The following is a 20537-nucleotide window of genomic DNA, read 5'->3' as shown; positions in this document are numbered from 1 at the left end:
ACGAAATATAACGTTTATCTAAAATACATTTTTCTCCTCCTTCAACGTTATTTGGTTTATTTAGTTAGCTAGTTAAAAAAATACATGAATAAAAGGTAACACAAGCCGTCGCATTGGGTGAATAGCCTGATGCGTAGAACTTTAGCTAGCTAGCTAAAAACAAAACAAGGCTAACTAGCTATCTATCTATTAACGTTAGCCAGTACTACAGCATTTTGTAATAGTCAAATGACATTTCGCACCAATAGTATATAACGTTAGTTTGACCTTTACATGTAGCTAGGACATTGTCTTTATATATTTGTCATAATTGTGAACGCATTGGACCGGAGGGGGGATTTCCCAGCGATGTGCCGAGGCGTCACGGTGTAATAAAGTAATCAGTACATTTAGAGACTGTTTGACATCCAGCTCCACTATTATGGATTATCGCTCTAGTCTACATTTATTTCGGTAGGGTTTTTTTGTAAATTTTCATTAACTTCTCAGTGGATCAGTGATATATTATCTGTGACACTGCTGAGTCAGGAAGTGGATTTCCCTTTACTAACCGCATCGACAGTTTTTAATGCCAGTAAAAGTCGTATTTTTTTTTTTTTTTTTTTTTAGCACGACAGCTGTGATGGAAACAGGAAGTTTTGGTACAATTTTATAAACGCTGATAATTTTGTTTCTTCATCATGGTGGAATCTTATTATGTAGTTAGGTAAATTTTAATTATGCGTGAAATGGCGGTGGAAACCTCTTTATGCGCAAATATTTCTAACCCATTTGGAGTCATGGGATGATATGGTGTCTCCCACTACGACTCAGGAAACCATGCAGTTTATCAGGCTACAGGTGAAATAAATTCTATGATGAACTTCACAGGCTGGTGGAAGTCCTGGTGATGCTCTTGATGCCGTTTGACAAATCCAAATATTCTCACTCTTATCCATAATAATCTCATCATATAGACAGTGTACCCGCACTGTTGGCTAGAGCGCATGTGCCAAAACCAGACTTGGCACAGGGGTCTGCTAGAGGCATCACTACAGACCCTGGTTCGATACCAGGCTGTATCACAACCGGCCGTGATTGGGAGTCCCGTAGGGCGGGGCACAATTCTCCCAGCGTCATCGGGGTTAGGGTTTGGCCGGTGTAGGCCGTCATTGTAAATAAGAATGTGTTCTTAACTGATTTGCCTAGTTAAATAAAGGTTAAATAAAAAAAATAATAATTTGGTTGTAATCCAGAGAGGATAGTAAAAGTATCTAGATCCTCTATGAGGCCGTGGAGGGATTCAAATTGTGGATTTAAAAGAAAACATGAATCATCAGCGTACAATGACACCTTTTTGTTTTTAAGCCCTGGATTTCTAATCCCCTAATAGTATTGTTGAATCTAATTTTAACAGCTAACATTTTGATGGCTATAATAAATAGATATGCTGATAGTGGACAAACTTGTTTTTCTCCTGTTGACAGTAATACTTTCTGAGAAGTAGCCGTTATTTACTGTTTAACACCCTGGGTTACAAAACATAACTTTAACCCGTTCTATAAGATATTCTCCTAAATTCATTGTTTTATTTCTATTTAATGTAAAATAAAACAATCAGTAGTGTTGAAAATGTGATGGAAACATATTGAACGGTCGATTTTTATTCTGTACATGAAAACTTCAGGTGAATAAGTGTGTTTTGTGTGTACTACATCATCACACACTGATTTATTTATCAACAACAAGTCAGTTTGGTGTGTACTACATCATCACACACTGATTTATTTATCAACAACAAGTCAGTTTGGTGTGTACTACATCATCACACACTGATTTATTTATCAACAACAAGTCAGTTTGGTGTGTACTACATCATCACACACTGATTTATTTATCAACAACAAGTCAGTTTGGTGTGTACTACATCATCACACCACTGATTTATTTATCAACAACAAGTCAGTTTGGTGTGTACTACATCATCACACCACTGATTTATTTATCAACAACAAGTCAGTTTGGTGTGTACTACATCATCACACCACTGTTGGGAAAATGCAAATATTTTCTTTATGCACATTTCAGAATATACATGTGAAAATCTGCCTCCATTTTGGATTGGAAACCTAGCTAGTGAAATATCTGTTCAATATTTCCCAGAAATCCTTGGTATTCGAAGTACACATAATTTGTGTTATTATGACCATAGCTACAACAATCGTGATAATAATTTGACGGTTACTGTTTCAGGTGTTGCTATAACCTAATGTTTCTCTCTTTATCTACTGTACGAGTGACCCTGACCACAGTTAGCTCTGGTCCTTGGCGTTAGTGCAGCTTGCTAACGTTGAGCCTTTTAGGAAGAAGCCTCACTAACACCCTGGACCAGAGCTAGTTTTTCAATATGCCATGTCATTCCCCATAGTGTGCTGTCTGAATGTGCTGGTTGTTGTTGTCCACTACAGGTGAACCTGAAGCCGGCATCATGCAGAGCACAGCCAACTACCTGTGGCTCATCTCAGACCTGCTGGGCCAGGGAGCTACAGCTAACGTTTACCGCGGCAGACACAAGGTACAGAGCTAACACGCTAACGTTTACCGTGGCAGACACAAGGTACAGAGCTAACGCGCTAACGTTTACCGCGGTAGACACAAGGTACAGAGCTAACACGCTAACGTTTACCGTGGCAGACACAAGGTACAGGGCTAACATGCTAACGTTTACCGTGGCAGACACAAGGTACAGAGCTAACACGCTAACGTTTACCGTGGCAGACACAAGGTACAGAGCTAACACGCTAACGTTTACCGTGGCAGACACAAGGTACAGAGCTAACACGCTAACGTTTACCGTGTCAGACACAAGGTACAGAGCTAACACGCTAACGTTTACCGTGGCAGACACAAGGTACAGAGCTAACACGCTAACGTTTACCGTGGTAGACACAAGGCACAGGGCTAACATGCTAACATTTACCGTGGCAGACACAAGGTACAGAGCTAACACGCTAACGTTTACCGTGGTAGACACAAGGTACAGAGCTAACGTTTACCGTGGCAGACACAAGGTACAGGGCTAACACGCTAACGTTTACCGTGGCACACAGGTACAGAGCTAACACGCTAACGTTTACCGTGGCAGACACAAGGTACAGAGCTAACATGCTAACGTTTACCGTGGTAGACACAAGGTACAGAGCTAACGTTTACCGCGGCAGACACAAGGTACAGAGCTAACACGCTAACGTTTACCGTGGTAGACACAAGGTACAGAGCTAACATGCTAACGTTTACCGTGGCAGACACAAGGTACAGAGCTAACACGCTAACGTTTACCGTGGCAGACACAAGGCACAGGGCTAACATGCTAACATTTACCGTGGCAGACACAAGGTACAGAGCTAACATGCTAACGTTTACCGTGGCAGACACAAGGTACAGAGCTAACACGCTAACGTTTACCGTGGCAGACACAAGGTACAGGGCTAACACGCTAACGTTTACCGTGGTAGACACAAGGTACAGGGCTAACACGCTAACGTTTACCGTGGCAGACACAAGGTACAGGGCTAACACGCTAACGTTTACCGTGGTAGACACAAGGTACAGAGCTAACATGCTAACGTTTACCGTGGTAGACACAAGGTACAGAGCTAACACGCTAACGTTTACCGTGGTAGACACAAGGTACAGAGCTAACACGCTAACGTTTACCGTGGTAGACACAAGGTACAGGGCTAACGTTTACCGTGGCAGACACAAGGTACAGGGCTAACACGCTAACGTTTACCGTGGTAGACACAAGGTACAGGGCTAACACGCTAACGTTTACCGTGGCAGACACAAGGTACAGGGCTAACACGCTAACGTTTACCGTGGTAGACACAAGGTACAGAGCTAACATGCTAACGTTTACCGTGGTAGACACAAGGTACAGAGCTAACACGCTAACGTTTACCGTGGTAGACACAAGGTACAGAGCTAACACGCTACCGTTTACCGTGGTAGACACAAGGTACAGGGCTAACGTTTACCGTGGCAGACACAAGGTACAGAGCTAACATGCTAACGTTTACCGTGGTAGACACAAGGTACAGAGCTAACGTTTACCGTGGCAGACACAAGGTACAGAGCTAACACGCTAACGTTTACCGTGGCAGACACAAGGTACAGAGCTAACACGCTAACGTTCCCGTGGTAGACACAAGGTACAGAGCTAACACGCTAACGTTTACCGTGGTAGACACAAGGTACAGGGATAGGATAAAGTAATCCTTCTAACCCCCCCCCCCCTTTAAAGGATTTAGATGCACTATTGTAAAGTGTTTGTTCTACTGGATATTATAGGTGAATGCACCAATTTGTAAGTCGCTCTGGATAAGAGCGTCTGCTAAATGACTTAAATGTAAATGTAAATGTAAAATGTAAATGTACAGAGCTAACACGCTAACGTTTACCGTGGCAGACACAAGGTACAGGGCTAACACGCTTTTTTTCACGTTTTTCACGTTTCACGACTTCAGTGCACTACAAATGGAAATAGAATTCCATTTGGGACGCAGCCAATTAGTTGTTTGCTATTTAAGGTTTTAATAATGTTTTGTTCTCTTAACACCAGAAAACGGGGGACCTGTATGCGGTGAAGGTGTTCAACAACCTCAGTTTCCTGCGACCGCTCGACGTCCAGATGAGAGAGTTTGAGGTCCTGAAGAAACTCAACCATAAGAACATCGTCAAGCTGTTCGCTGTGGAGGAGGAGGTATCTCTATCAGTATATAGTATCACTACCTAGAGGAGGTATCTCTATCAGTATATACTATCACTACCTAGAGGAGGTATCTCTATCAGTATATACTATCACTACCTAGTGGAGGAGGTATCTCTATCAGTATATAGTATCACTACCTAGAGGAGGTATCTCTATCAGTATATACTATCACTACCTAGAGGAGGAGGTATCTCTATCAGTATATACTATCACTACCTAGAGGAGGTATCTCTATCAGTATATACTATCACTACCTAGAGGAGGTATCTCTATCAGTATATACTATCACTACCTAGAGGAGGTATCTCTATCAGTATATACTATCACTACCTAGAGGAGGAGGTATCTCTATCAGTATATACTATCACTACCTAGAGGAGGTATCTCTATCAGTATATACTATCACTACCTAGTGGAGGAGGTATCTCTATCAGTATATACTATCACTACCTAGAGGAGGAGGTATCTCTATCAGTATATACTATCACTACCTAGAGGAGGTATCTCTATCAGTATATACTATCACTACCTAGAGGATGTATCTCTATCAGTATATACTATCACTACCTAGAGGAGGTATCTCTATCAGTATATAGTATCACTACCTAGAGGAGGTATCTCTATCAGTATATACTATCACTACCTAGAGGAGGTATCTCTATCAGTATATACTATCACTACCTAGAGGAGCTACCTAGGCTAATTGAGTCTGTTAGCCAGCTAGCTACCTAGGCTAATTGAGTCTGTTAGCCAGCTAGCTACCTAGGCTAATTGAGTCTGTTAGCCAACTAGCTACCTAGGCTAATTGAGTCTGTTAGCCAACTAGCTACCTAGGCTAATTGAGTCTGTTAGCCAACTAGCTACCTAGGCTAATCAAGTCTATTTTAACCAACTAGCTACCTAGGCTAATAAAGTCTATGTTAGCCAACTAGCTGCCTAGGCTAATTGAGTCTGTTAGCCAACTAGCTACCTAGGCTAATTGAGTCTGTTAGCCAGCTAGTTATCTAGGCTAATGAAGTCTATGTTAGCCAGCTAGTTACCTAGACTAATGAAGTCTATGTTAGCCAACTAGCTACCTAGGCTAATTGAGTCTGTTAGCCAGCTAGCTACCTAGGCTAATTGAGTCTGTTAGCCAGCTAGCTATCTAGGCTAATTGAGTCTGTTAGCCAGCTAGCTACCTAGGCTAATTGAGTCTGTTAGCCAGCTAGCTACCTAGGCTAATTGAGTCTGTTAGCCAGCTAGCTACCTAGACTAATCAAGTCTATTTTAACCAACTAGCTACCTAGGCTAATAAAGTCTATGTTAGCCAACTAGCTACCTAGGCTAATCAAGTCTATTTTAACCAACTAGCTACCTAGGCTAATAAAGTCTATGTTAGCCAACTAGCTACCTAGGCTAATTGAGTCTGTTAGCCAACTAGCTACCTAGGCTAATCAAGTCTATTTTAACCAACTAGCTACCTAGGCTAATAAAGTCTATGTTAGCCAGCTAGTTATCTAGGCTAATTGAGTCTGTTAGCCAGCTAGTTACCTAGACTAATGAAGTCTATGTTAGCCAACTAGCTACCTAGGCTAATTGAGTCTGTTAGCCAGCTAGCTACCTAGGCTAATCAAGTCTACCAATTTCCCATGGGGCAGGGAGGAGAATGTGCAGTTTTCTAGCTAATTTCATGCAGAGAGAAACATTTACAGTTTGAAGTTAATTTACTGTAATTTTTTATTTTTAAATTGCCGTGGCTTATAACGTGTTCATATGCTATGTGGGGTCCCCCAGAGCGTTAGGGACCATCCGAGACATGAAGAGGGTGGGGTTTAGTCCACATCAGAAACTCTGAAACAGAAAGTGGACACCATTGATTTGACCACATGTATGTTTGTTCCATAGTGCCGACTAACATGTAATTTCCTGTCCCAGTCCAACACGCGGCACAAGGTGCTGGTGATGGAGTATTGTCCCTGTGGGAGTCTGTACACGGTGCTGGAGGAGTCTTCTAATGCCTACGGTCTCCCTGAGGATGAGTTCCTTATCGTGCTGCAGGACGTGGGTAAGGAGGACTGCACACACACACACACACTCTCTCTCTCTCGCTCTCTCTCGCTCTCTCTCGCTCTCTCTCTCTCGCTCTCTCTCGCTCGCTCTCTCTCGCTCTCTCTCGCTCTCTCTCGCTCTCTCGCTCTCTCTCTCTCTCTCGTCATCAGCTCCACACAACACCATGCTTGACATAGCAAAGCCTAACTAGTATATTAATAAATCGGTTCATAACAAAGGATTGATATGAGGAACCAGTATTTCCTGAATTCCTGCTTTATTTCCTCCTTTGTTTACCTTCATCTCAACTAACCTACCTACCTACCTACCTACCTACCTACCTACCTACCTACCTTACCCTGCCTACTAACCACTCTGATCACAACTAACCTACCTTACCCTACCTACTAACCACTCTGATCACAACTAACCTACCTTACCCTGCCTACTAACCACTCTGTTCACAACCAACCTACCTACCTACCTACCAACCTACCTACCTACCTACCTACCTACCTATCTACCTACCTACCTACCTACCTACCTACCTATCTACCTACCTACCTACCAACCTACCTACCTACCTACCTACCTACCTACCTTACCCTGCCTACTAACCACTCTGATCACAACTAACCTACCTTACCCTACCTACTAACCACTCTGATCACAACTAACCTACCTACCTACCTTACCCTACCTACTAACCACTCTGATCACAACTAACCTACCTTACCCTACCTACTAACCACTCTGATCACAACTAACCTACCTACCTACCTACTAACCACTCTGATCACAACTAACCTACCTTACCCTGCCTACTAACCACTCTGATCACAACCAACCTACCTTACCCTACCTACTAACCACTCTGATCACAACTAACCTACCTTACCCTACCTACTAACCACTCTGATCACAACCAACCTACCTTACCCTGCCTACTAACCACTCTGATCACAACTAACCTACCTTACCCTGCCTACTAACCACTCTGATCACAACTAACCTACCTTACCCTGCCTACTAACCACTCTGATCACAACTAACCTACCTTACCCTGCCTACTAACCACTCTGTTCACAACCAACCTACCTTACCCTGCCTACTAACCACTCTGATCACAACTAACCTACCTTACCCTGCCTACTAACCACTCTGATCACAACTAACCTACCTTACCCTGCCTACTAACCACTCTGATCACAACCAACCTACCTTACCCTGCCTACTAACCACTCTGATCACAACTAACCTACCTTACCCTGCCTACTAACCACTCTGATCACAACCAACCTACCTTACCCTACCTACTAACCACTCTGATCACAACTAACCTACCTTACCCTACCTACTAACCACTCTGATCACAACCAACCTACCTTACCCTGCCTACTAACCACTCTGATCACAACTAACCTACCTTACCCTGCCTACTAACCACTCTGATCACAACTAACCTACCTTACCCTGCCTACTAACCACTCTGATCACAACCAACCTACCTTACCCTGCCTACTAACCACTCTGATCACAACCAACCTACCTACCTGCCTACTAACCACTCTGATCACAACTAACCTACCTACCTACCAACCTACCTTACCCTGCCTACTAACCACTCTGATCACAACCTACCTACCTACCTACCAACCTACCTTACCCTACCTACCAACCTACCTTACCCTGCCTACACACAGGTTGACTGGTAGTATTACTGTCCTGTAAGTTAGGTTGCCTGGTAATGACTGTGTGTGGAGGGGGTAATGTATTAACCCCGTCCTGTGTGTGGAGGGGGTAATGTATTAACCCTGGTAATGACTGTGTGTGGAGGGGGTAATAACCCCGTCCTGTGTGTGGAGGGGGTAATGTAATGGGTAATGTATTAACCCCATCCTGTATATTACCAGTTGCCGGTATGAACCATCTCAGAGAGTACGGTATCGTTCACCGGGACATCAAACCAGGCAACATCATGCGCGTCATCGGCGAGGACGGGAGGTCCGTCTACAAGCTGACCGATTTCGGAGCGGCCAGAGAGCTGGAGGACGATGAGCAGTTTGTCTCTCTTTACGGCACCGAGGAATACCTGGTGAGTCTCCTGACCTCCTGACCTCCTGACTTCCTGACCTCCTGACTTCCTGACTTCCTGACCTCCTGACCACCTGACTTCCTGACCTCCTGACCTCCTGACCACCTGACTTCCTGACTTCCTGACCTCCTGACTTCCTGACCTCCTGACTTCCTGACCTCCTGACTTCCTGACCTCCTGACTTGCCGTTTTCACCTCTCACCTACGATAGGACACTTTACTCATCTAAAGGAATTATCTGCTATGGACTCCAGCTCAACATGACGAGTGTCTCTCTCTCTCTGTGTGTTTCTCTCTCTGTGTGTTTCTCTCTGTGTCTCTCTCTCTCTGTGTGTGTCTCTCTGTGTGTATCTCTGTGTTTCTCTCTCTGTGTGTTCCTCTCTCTGTGTGTTTCTCTCTCTGTGTTTCTCTCTGTGTCTCTCTCTCTCTCTGTGTTTCTCTCTCTGTGTGTTTCTCTCTCTGTGTGTTTCTCTCTCTGTGTGTTTCTCTCTATGTGTGTTTCTCTCTCTGTCTGTTTCTCTCTGTGTGTTTCTCTGTGTGTATCTCTGTGTGTTTCTCTGTGTGTTTCTCTGTGTGTTTCTCTGTGTGTATCTCTGTGTGTTTCTCTGTGTGTATCTCTGTGTGTATCTCTGTGTTTCTCTCTGTGTGTATCTCTGTGTGTATCTCTGTGTGTATCTCTGTGTTTCTCTCTGTGTGTATCTCTGTGTGTATCTCTGTGTGTATCTCTGTGTTTCTCTCTGTGTGTATCTCTGTGTGTTTCTCTGTGTGTTTCTCTGTGTGTTTCTCTGTGTGTTTCTCTGTGTGTATCTCTGTGTGTTTCTCTGTGTGTATCTCTGTGTGTATCTCTGTGTGTATCTCTGTGTGTTTCTCTGTGTGTATCTCTGTGTGTTTCTCTGTGTGTTTCTCTGTGTGTTTCTCTCTCTGTGTGTTTCTCTCTCTGTCTGTTTCTCTCTGTGTGTTTCTCTGTGTGTATCTCTGTGTGTTTCTCTGTGTGTTTCTCTGTGTGTTTCTCTGTGTGTTTCTCTGTGTGTATCTCTGTGTGTATCTCTGTGTGTTTCTCTGTGTGTATCTCTGTGTGTATCTCTGTGTGTATCTCTGTGTGTTTCTCTGTGTGTATCTCTGTGTGTATCTCTGTGTGTATCTCTGTGTGTTTCTCTGTGTGTTTCTCTGTGTGTTTCTCTGTGTGTTTCTCTGTGTGTTTCTCTGTGTGTATCTCTGTGTGTATCTCTGTGTGTTTCTCTGTGTGTATCTCTGTGTGTATCTCTGTGTTTCTCTGTGTGTTTCTCTGTGTGTATCTCTGTGTGTATCTCTGTGTGTTTCTCTGTGTGTATCTCTGTGTGTTTCTCTGTGTGTTTCTCTGTGTGTATCTCTGTGTGTATCTCTGTGTGTTTCTCTGTGTGTATCTCTGTGTGTATCTCTGTGTGTTTCTCTGTGTGTTTCTCTGTGTGTTTCTCTGTGTGTTTCTCTGTGTGTTTCTCTGTGTGTTTCTCTGTGTGTTTCTCTGTGTGTTTCTCTGTGTGTATCTAACAGCATCCTGACATGTATGAGCGAGCAGTACTGAGGAAGGAGCACCAGAAGAAGTACGGAGCGACGGTTGACCTGTGGAGCATCGGCGTGACCTTCTTCCACGCTGCCACCGGGTCACTGCCCTTCAGACCCTTCGAAGGACCGCGCAGGAACAAGGAAGTCATGTAAGAACTACATCCTGGTGGTCTAGTGGTCTAAGAACAACATCCTGGTGACCTAGGGTGGTCTAAGAACTACATCCTGGTGACCTAGGGTGGTCTAAGAACTACATCCTGGTGACCTAGGGTGGTCTAAGAACTACATCCTGGTGACCTAGGGTGGTCTAAGAACTACATCCTGGTGATCTAGGGTGGTTTAAGAACTACATCCTGGTGACCTAGGGTGGTTTAAGAACTACATCCTGGTGACCTAGGGTGGTCTAGTGGTCTAAGAACTACATCCTGGTGACCTAGGGTGGTCTAAGAACTACATCCTGGTGACCTAGGGTGGTCTAGTGGTCTAAGAACAACATCCTGGTGACCTAGGGTGGTCTAGGAACTACATCCTGGTGACCTAGGGTGGTCTAAGAACTACATCCTGGTGGTCTAGTGGTCTAGGAACTACATCCTGGTGACCTAGGGTGGTTTAAGAACTACATCCTGGTGGTCTAGTGGTCTAAGAACTACATCCTGTTGACCTAGGGTGGTCTAAGAACTACATCCTGGTGACCTAGGGTGGTCTAGTGGTCTAAGAACTACATCCTGGTGACCTAGGGTGGTCTATTGGTCTAAGAACTACATCCTGGTGACCTAGGAAGAAACCTGGCAGCATCCCTTCGGTGAAGCATGGTGGTGGCAGCATCATGCTGTGGGAATGTTTTTCAGCGGATCGAGGGAAAGATGATTGGAGCAAGGTACAGAGAGATCCTTGATGAAAAACTGCTCCAGAGCCCTGAGGACCTCAGACTGGGGTGAAGGTTCACCTTCCAACAGGACAACGACCCTAAGCACACAGCCAAGACAAAGCAGGAGTTGCTTCGAAACAAGTCTCAGAATGTCCTTGAGTGGCCCAGACAGAGCCCGGACTTGAACCCGATCGAACATCTCTGGAGAGACCTAAAAATAGCTGTGCAGCGACGCTCCCCATCCAACCTGACAGAGGATCTGCAGAGAAGAATGGGAGAAACTCCCTAAATACAGGTGTTCCAAACTTGTAGCGTCATACCCAAGAAGACTCGAGGCTGTAATCGTTGCCAATATTGCTTCAACAAAGTACTGAGTAAAGGTTCTGAATACTTACAATTAAAAAAACCTGTGTTTGCTTTGTCATTATGGGGTATTGTGATGTCATTATGGGGTATTGTGATGTCATTATGGGGTATTGTGATGTCATTATTGTGATGTCATTATGGGGTATTGTGATGTCATTATGGGGTATTGTGATGTCATTATGGGGTATTGTGATGTCATTATGGGGTGTTGTGTGGAGATTGAAGAGGGGGATAAAAACAATTGAATCCATTTTAGAATAAGGCTGTAACATAACAAAATGTGGAAGAAGTCAAGAGGTCTGGATATTTTCTGAATGTACTGTATATAGCTACTGCTGCTGCAGTGGTTTAGACCAGCCCAGTGCTGTTTCAGGACCTCTTTCCTCTGGACCCATTTCCTGTCCAATAACGCACAAAATAGGAGAGGAGTGGCTCCTTGGAAGTCCAGGTGGGACATGTGTGACAGGTGGACAGGTGAACAGGTGGGACAGGTATGACAGGTGTGACAGGTGTAACAGGTGGGACAGGTCGACAGGTGGGACACGTGTACCAGGTGGGACAGGTCGACAGGTGGGACAGGTGTAACAGGTATGACAGGTGTACAGGTGGACAGGTGTAACAGGTGGACAGGTGGGACAGATATGACAGGTGTGACAGGTGGGACAGGTCGACAGGTGGGACAGGTGTACCCGGGTGGGACAGGTCGACAGGTGGGACAGGTATGACAGGTGTGACAGGTGTACCAGGTGTGACAGGTGGACAAGTAGAACAGGTGTGACAGCATCTGGAAAGTGAGATGAGATGTTTGTCTAGGTGATGGATGGTTGTGTAGAGTGACGTCGTTGTCCTGTCTCTCCCCATCAGGTATAAAATCATCACAGAGAAGCCCTCAGGAACCGTCTCAGGGCAGCAGAAGTTTGAGAACGGGAAGATTGAGTGGAACACGGAGATGCCCGTCTCCTGCAACCTGTCCAAGTACGACCTCTAACCCCTAACCTCTAACCCCTGACCTCTAACCTCTAACCCCTAACCTCTAACCCCTAACCTCTAACCCCTGACCTTTAACCTCTAACCCCTGACCTCTAACCTCTAGCCTCTAACCTCTAGCCTCTAACCCCTAACCTCTAACCCCTGACCTCTAACCCCTAACCTCTAACCCCTGACCTCTCTTCTCCAGGGGCCTCCAGAGCTTGCTGACCCCAGTTCTAGCCAACATCTTGGAGGCTAACCTCTGACCTCTCTCTCTCTCTCTCCTCCATGGGCCTCCAGAGCCTGCTGACCCCAGTCCTAGCCAACATCTTGGAGGCTAACCTCTGACCTCTCTCTCTCTCTCCTCCAGGGGCCTCCAGAGCTTGCTGACCCCAGTCTAACCTCTAACCTCTGATCTCCCTCTCCTCCAGGGGCCTCCAGAGCTTGCTGACCCCAGTCCTAGCCAACATCTTGGAGGCTGACCAGGAGAAGTGTTGGGGCTTTGACCAGTTCTTCGCTGAGACCAGTGATATCCTGCATCGTACCGTGGTGTTGGTCTTCAGTCTACAGCAGGCTACTCTCCACTACATCTACATCCACCAGTACAATACGTGAGTCTCCACTACATCCACCAGTACAATACGTGAGTCTCCACTACATCTACATCCACCAGTACAATACGTGAGTCTCCACTACATCCACCAGTGCAATACGTGAGTCTCCACTACATCCGCCAGTACAATACGTGAGTCTCCACTATATCTACATCCACCAGTACAATATGTGAGTCTCCACTACATCCACCAGTACAATACGTGAGTCTCCACTACATCCGCCAGTACAATACGTGAGTCTCCAATATATCTACATCCACCAGTACAATACGTGAGTCTCCACTACATCCACCAGTACAATACGTGAGTCTCCACTACATCCACCAGTACAATACGTGAGTCTCCACTACATCCACCAGTACAATACGTGAGTCTCCACTACATCCACCAGTACAATATGTGAGTCTCCACTACATCTACATCCACCAGTACAATACGTGAGTCCCCACTACATCCACCAGTACAATACGTGAGTCTCCACTACATCTACCAGTACAATACGTGAGTCTCCACTACATCCACCAGTACAATAGGTGAGTCTCCACTACATCCACCAGTACAATACGTGAGTCTCCACTATATCTACATCCACCAGTACAATACGTGAGTCTCCACTACATCCACCAGTACAATACATGAGTCTCCACTACATCCACCAGTACAATACGTGAGTCTCCACTACATCTACATCCACCAGTACAATACGTGAGTCTCCACTATATCTACATCCACCAGTACAATACGTGAGTCTCCACTACATCCACCAGTACAATACGTGAGTCTCCACTACATCCACCAGTATAATATGTGAGTCTCCACTACATCTACATCCACCAGTACAATACGTGAGTCTCCAGTACATCTACATCCACCAGTACAATACGTGAGTGTCCACTACATCCACCAGTATAATACGTGAGTCTCCACTACATCTACATCCACTAGTACAATACGTGAGTCTCCAGTACATCTACATCCACCAGTACAATACGTGAGTCTCCACTACATCTACATCCACCAGTACAATATGTGAGTCTCCACTACATCCGCCAGTACAATACGTGAGTCTCCACTACATCCGCCAGTACAATACGTGAGTCTCCACTACATCTACATCCACCAGTACAATACGTGAGTCTCCACTACATCCACCAGTACAATACGTGAGTCTCCACTACATCCGCCAGTACAATACGTGAGTCTCCACTATATCTACATCCACCAGTACAATACGTGAATCTCCACTACATCCACCAGTACAATACGTGAGTCTCCACTACATCCGCCAGTACAATACGTGAGTCTCCACTATATCTACATCCACCAGTACAATACGTGCGTCTCCACTACATCCACCAGTACAATACGTGCGTCTCCACTACATCCACCAGTACAATACGTGAGTCTCCACTACATCCACCAGTACAATACGTGAGTCTCCACTACATCCACCAGTACAATACCTGAGTCTCCACTACATCCACCAGTACAATACCTGAGTCTCCACTACATCCACCAGTACAATACGTGAGTCTCCACTACATCCACCAGTACAATACGTGAGTCCCCACTACATCCACCAGTACAATACGTGAGTCCCCACTACATCCACCAGTACAATACGTGAGTCTCCACTATATCTACCAGTACAATACGTGAGTCTCCACTATATCTACCAGTACAATACGTGAGTCTCCACTATATCTACCAGTACAATAGGTGAGTCTCCACTACATCTACCAGTACAATACGTGAGTCTCCACTACATCCACCAGTACAATACATGAGTCTCCACTACATCTACATCCACCAGTACAATACGTGAGTCTCCACTACATCTACCAGTACAATACGTGAGTCTCCACTATATCTACCAGTACAATACGTGAGTCTCCACTATATCTACCAGTACAATACGTGAGTCTCCACTACATCCACCAGTACAATACATGAGTCTCCACTACATCTACATCCACCAGTACAATACGTGAGTCTCCACTACATCTACCAGTACAATACGTGAGTCTCCACTATATCTACCAGTACAATACGTGAGTCTCCACTATATCTACCAGTACAATACGTGAGTCTCCACTACATCCACCAGTACAATAGGTGAGTCTCCACTACAGCTACCAGTACAATACGTGAGTCTCCACTACATCCACCAGTACAATACATGAGTCTCCACTACATCTACATCCACCAGTACAATACGTGAGTCTCCACTACATCTACCAGTACAATACGTGAGTCTCCACTACATCCACCAGTACAATAGGTGAGTCTCCACTACATCCGCCAGTACAATACGTGAATCTCCACTACATCTACATCCACCAGTACAATACGTGAGTCTCCACTATATCTACATCCGCCAGTACAATACGTGAATCTCCACTACATCTACATCCACCAGTACAATACATGAGTCTCCACTACATCTACATCCACCAGTACAATACGTGAGTCTCCACTACATCCACCAGTACAATACGTGAGTCTCCACTACATCCACCAGTACAATACGTTACAGCCTTATTCTAAAATGTATACAATTATTTTTTCCCCTCATCAATCTACACAGTACCCCATAATGACAAAGCAACAATGTGTTTTTAGACATTTTTGCACATTCCAGAAAGACAACCATCTCTGCAGCACTCCACCAATCAGGCCTTTAGTCTGACAGAGCTCCAGTCCTCTGTGGAGATGGGAGAACCTTCCAGAAGGACAACCATCTCTGCAGCACTCCACCAATCAGGCCTTTGTGGTAGAGCGGCCAGACGGAAGCCACTCCTCAGTAAAACGCACATGACAGCCCGCTTGGAGTTTGCCAAAAAGGTACCTAAAGGATTCTCAGACCATGAGAGACAAGATTTTCTGTTCTGATGAAACCAAGATTGAACTCTTTGGCCTGAATGCCAAGCGTCACGTCTGGAGGAAACCTGGCACCATCCCTTCGGTGAAGCATGGTGGTGGCGGCAGCATCATGCTGTGGGATGTTTTTCAGCGCCAGGGACTGGCGTAGCAAAGTACAGAGAGAAAAACTCTCTGAAAAACTGCTACAGAGCACTCAGGACCTCAGACTGGGGGCGAAGGTTCACCTTCCAACAGGACAACGACCCTATGGACACAGCCAAGACAACGCAGGAGTGGCTTCGGGAGAAGTCTCAATGTCCTTGAGTGGCCCAGCCAGAGCCCAGACTTGAACCCAATCGAACATCTCTGGAGAGACTTGAAAATAGCTGTGCAGCGACGCTCCCCAATCCAACCTGACAGAGCTTGAGAGGATCTGCAGAGAAGAATGGGAGAAACTCCTCAAATACAGGTGTGCCAACCTTGTAGGGTCACCGTTGATAATGGCAGACTCTGGTTGGCAGACTATTCATGTGTTTAAAAATAGGACAAATATAACCACTGACCATACACACCGAGTAATTACTTTTCTCTGTAAACTGCAGATCCTCCTCTGTCCACAGGACCGTCTCTCCTCCGAGAGATATATCAGCTGACCCTTAACCTCTGACCTCTCTCCCCCCCCTAGGGCGACTCTCTTCCAGGAGCTGTTGTCTCGGCGGTGCAGTATCCCGGTCCACAACCAGGAGCTCCTGTACGAGGGGCGTCGCCTGCAGCTCGAGCCCAACCGCCAAGCCCAGACCTTCCCGAGGACCTCCAGAGACAATCCCATCATGCTGCTGAGCAGAGAGTCCGTGGCGACAGTGGGGCTCATCTTCGAAGACCGTAAGAGTCTTTATTATTAGCGTCGGTCCGGAAATGGGATTTACACTGAACACAGACAACATGTGAAGTGTTGGTCCCGTGGTTCATCCGCTGAAATAAAAGATCCCGGAAATGTTCTGTACGCACAAAAATATTATTTCTCTCACATTTTGGGCACAATTTTTTTCCCGTCCTGTTTCTATCCTGTTTACATCCCTGTTTACATCGCTGTTTCTATCCCTGTTTCTATCCTGTTTACATCCTGTTTCTATCCTGTTTTCATCCCTGTTTCTATCCCTGTTTCTATCCAGTTTTCATCCCTGTTTCTATCCCTGTTTCTATCCGGATTCCATCCGTTTCTATCCTGTTTCTATCCCTGTTTACAACCCTGTTTCTATCCTGTTTCTATCCCTGTTTCTATCCTGTTTACATCCTGTTTCTATCCCTGTTTCTATCCTGTTTTCATCCCTGTTTCTATCCCTGTTTCTATCCGGATTCCATCCGTTTCTATCCTGTTTCTATCCCTGTTTACAACCCTGTTTCTATCCTGTTTTCATCCCTGTTCTATCCCTGTTTCCATCCGTTTCTATCCTGTTTCTATCCCCTTTTCCTTCCTATTTACATCCTGTTTCTACCCCGTTTCCCTCCTGTTTCCATCCTGTTTTCATCCTGTTTCTTAGCATTTCTCCTTTGACAGTATAATTGACCTGACTGCAGTTCCGGGTTCGTAATCGACTTCGTTGGCCAAAATGTTTCACCTTTCGATGCCCTCTGGTACGCTGGAGAAGTGTGTTCTTCACGGATGAATCCCGGTTTTCGACCGTCCCCGGGTGGACGGCGTTGTGAACAGAGTGCCCCATGATGGGGGTTTGGCCGGGCATAAAGCTACGACCGTCCCCGGGTGGACGGCGTTGTGAACAGAGTGCCCCATGATGGGGGTTTGGCCGGGCATAAAGCTACGACCGTCCCCGGGTGGACGGCGTTGTGAACAGAGTGCCCCATGATGGGGGTTTGGCCGGGCATAAAGCTACGACCGTCCCCGGGTGGACGGCGTTGTGAACAGAGTGCCCCATGATGGGGGTTTGGCCGGGCATAAAGCTACGACCGTCCCCGGGTGGACGGCGTTGTGAACAGAGTGCCCCATGATGGGGGTTTGGCCGGGCATAAAGCTACGACCGTCCCCGGGTGGACGGCGTTGTGAACAGAGTGCCCCATGATGGGGGTTTGGCCGGGCATAAAGCTACGACCGTCCCCGGGTGGACGGCGTTGTGAACAGAGTGCCCCATGATGGGGGTTTGGCCGGGCATAAAGCTACGACCGTCCCCGGGTGGACGGCGTTGTGAACAGAGTCCCCATGATGGGGGTTTGGCCGGGCATAAAGCTACGACCGTCCCCGGGTGGACGGCGTTGTGAACAGAGTGCCCCATGATGGGGGTTTGGCCGGGCATAAAGCTACGACCGTCCCCGGGTGGACGGCGTTGTGAACAGAGTGCCCCATGATGGGGGTTTGGCCGGGCATAAAGCTACGACCGTCCCCGGGTGGACGGCGTTGTGAACAGAGTGCCCCATGATGGGGGTTTGGCCGGGCATAAAGCTACGACCGTCCCCGGGTGGACGGCGTTGTGAACAGAGTGCCCCATGATGGGGGTTTGGCCGGGCATAAAGCTACGACCGTCCCCGGGTGGACGGCGTTGTGAACAGAGTGCCCCATGATGGGGGTTTGGCCGGGCATAAAGCTACGAACAACCAACACAATTACATTTTATTGATGGCAAGTTGAACGCACAGAAGATACCGGGACGACATCTGCCACCATCACCTCCATGTTTCAGCGTGATAATACACGGCCTCCTCCATGCCGCAAGGATCTGTACCCAATTCCTGGAAACTGAAAATGTCCCAGTTCTTCCACGGCCTGCGTACTCACCAGACATGTCACACCCCGTTGAGCATGTTTGGGATGCTCTGGATCGACCGTGTACTACAGCGTGTTCCAGTTCCCGCCCAATATCCAGCAACTTCACACAGCCGTCGAAGAGGAGGTGGGGACAACATCCAAACAGGGCCACCAATCAACAGCCTGATCAACTCGATGCGAAGGAGATGCATGAGACAGATGGTCACATTCACAGAAACTGGTTTTTCTGACCCACTCCTCTACGTTTTATTGTAAAGTATCTGTGATCAACAGATGCTCATCTGTATTTCCAGTCATGTGAAATCCATAGATTAGGACCTAATGAATTTATTTACTTTGACTGATTTCCTTCTTAAAAAAAAATCTTTGAATTTGTTGCATGGTGTGTTTTTATATTGTGTTCAGACCTTCAATGTTTCCTGTATTTGTGCTGCGGGACACAGACAGATATTCCCTTTAGGGGGAAACAGACAGACAGACAGACAGACAGACAGACAGACAGACAGACAGACAGACATAGACTGAGGTTAACAGACAGACAGATATTCCCTTTAGGGGGAAACAGGACTTGACAGACAGACAGACAGACACCGAGGTTGACAGACAGGCAATCTGTCTCTGTTGTTAATCTCAGTCTCTCTATCGATCTCCACAGCGAGTCCTCCTAAAGTCCAGCCTCGCTACGATCTGGACCTGGATGCCAGCTATGCCAAGGTAACTAAATATTATGCCAGCTATGCCAAGGTAACTAACTATATGTTATGCCAGCTATGCCAAGGTAACTGTATATTATGCTATATGTTATGCCAGCTATGCCAAGGTAACTAACTAAATATTATGCCAGCTATGCCAAGGTAACTAAATATATATTATGCCAGCTATGCCAAGGTAACTGTATATTATGCTATATGTTATGCCAGCTATGCCAAGGTAACTAACTATATATTATGCCAGCTATGCCAAGGTAACTGTATATTATGCTATATGTTATGCCAGCTATGCCAAGGTAACTAACTGTATATTATGCCAGCTATGCCAAGGTAACTATATATAATGCCAGCTATGCCAAGGTAACTAACTGTATATTATGCCAGCTATGCCAAGGTAACTATATATTATGCCAGCTATGCCAAGGTAACTAACTATATATTATGCCAGCTATGCCAAGGTAACTGTATATTATGCCAGCTATGCCAAGGTAACTGTATATTATGCCAGCTATGCCAAGGTAACTGTATATTATGCTATATATTATGCCAGCTATGCCAAGGTAACTATATATTATGCTATATGTTATGCCAGCTATGCCAAGGTAACTAACTATATATTATGCCAGCTATGCCAAGGTAACTGTATATTATGCTATATGTTATGCCAGCTATGCCAAGGTAACTATATATTATGCCAGCTATGCCAAGGTAACTAACTATATATTATGCCAGCTAACTAACTATATATTATGCCAGCTATGCCAAGGTAACTATATATAATGCCAGCTATGCCAAGGTAACTGTATATTATGCTATATGTTATGCCAGCTATGCCAAGGTAACTATATATTATGCTAGCTATGCCAAGGTAACTAAATATAATGCCAGCTATGCCAAGGTAACTGTATATTATGCCAGCTATGCCAAGGTAACTATATATTATGTCAGCTATGC

General features: G+C 45.7%; 1 protein-coding gene across 2 annotated transcripts in view; it reads left to right on the top strand.

Annotated features, from left to right (window-relative positions):
* Positions 1-20537, top strand: part of LOC115189827 (serine/threonine-protein kinase TBK1) — a 42031-nt gene that overhangs the window by 322 nt on the left and 21172 nt on the right. The window contains exons 1-10 of one of the 2 annotated variants that reach the window (XM_029748333.1): positions 2679-3016; positions 3090-3207; positions 4601-4741; positions 6665-6794; positions 8692-8873; positions 10404-10564; positions 12514-12624; positions 13050-13229; positions 16780-16976; positions 19529-19587. In XM_029748333.1, coding sequence (XP_029604193.1) covers positions 2694-3016; positions 3090-3207; positions 4601-4741; positions 6665-6794; positions 8692-8873; positions 10404-10564; positions 12514-12624; positions 13050-13229; positions 16780-16976; positions 19529-19587 — 1602 coding nt within the window. In that variant the 5' untranslated portion in view covers positions 2679-2693. Of the gene's footprint in view, positions 1-2447; positions 2555-2678; positions 3017-3089; positions 3208-4600; positions 4742-6664; positions 6795-8691; positions 8874-10403; positions 10565-12513; positions 12625-13049; positions 13230-16779; positions 16977-19528; positions 19588-20537 lie in introns of those variants that run through there. The other variant, XM_029748334.1, reaches the window with a different exon arrangement.

Source organism: Salmo trutta, unplaced genomic scaffold, assembly GCF_901001165.1.
Source record: "Salmo trutta unplaced genomic scaffold, fSalTru1.1, whole genome shotgun sequence".
In the NCBI taxonomy this organism is placed as follows: Eukaryota; Metazoa; Chordata; class Actinopteri; order Salmoniformes; family Salmonidae; genus Salmo; species Salmo trutta.
This window is presented reverse-complemented; position numbering and strand designations above follow the sequence as displayed.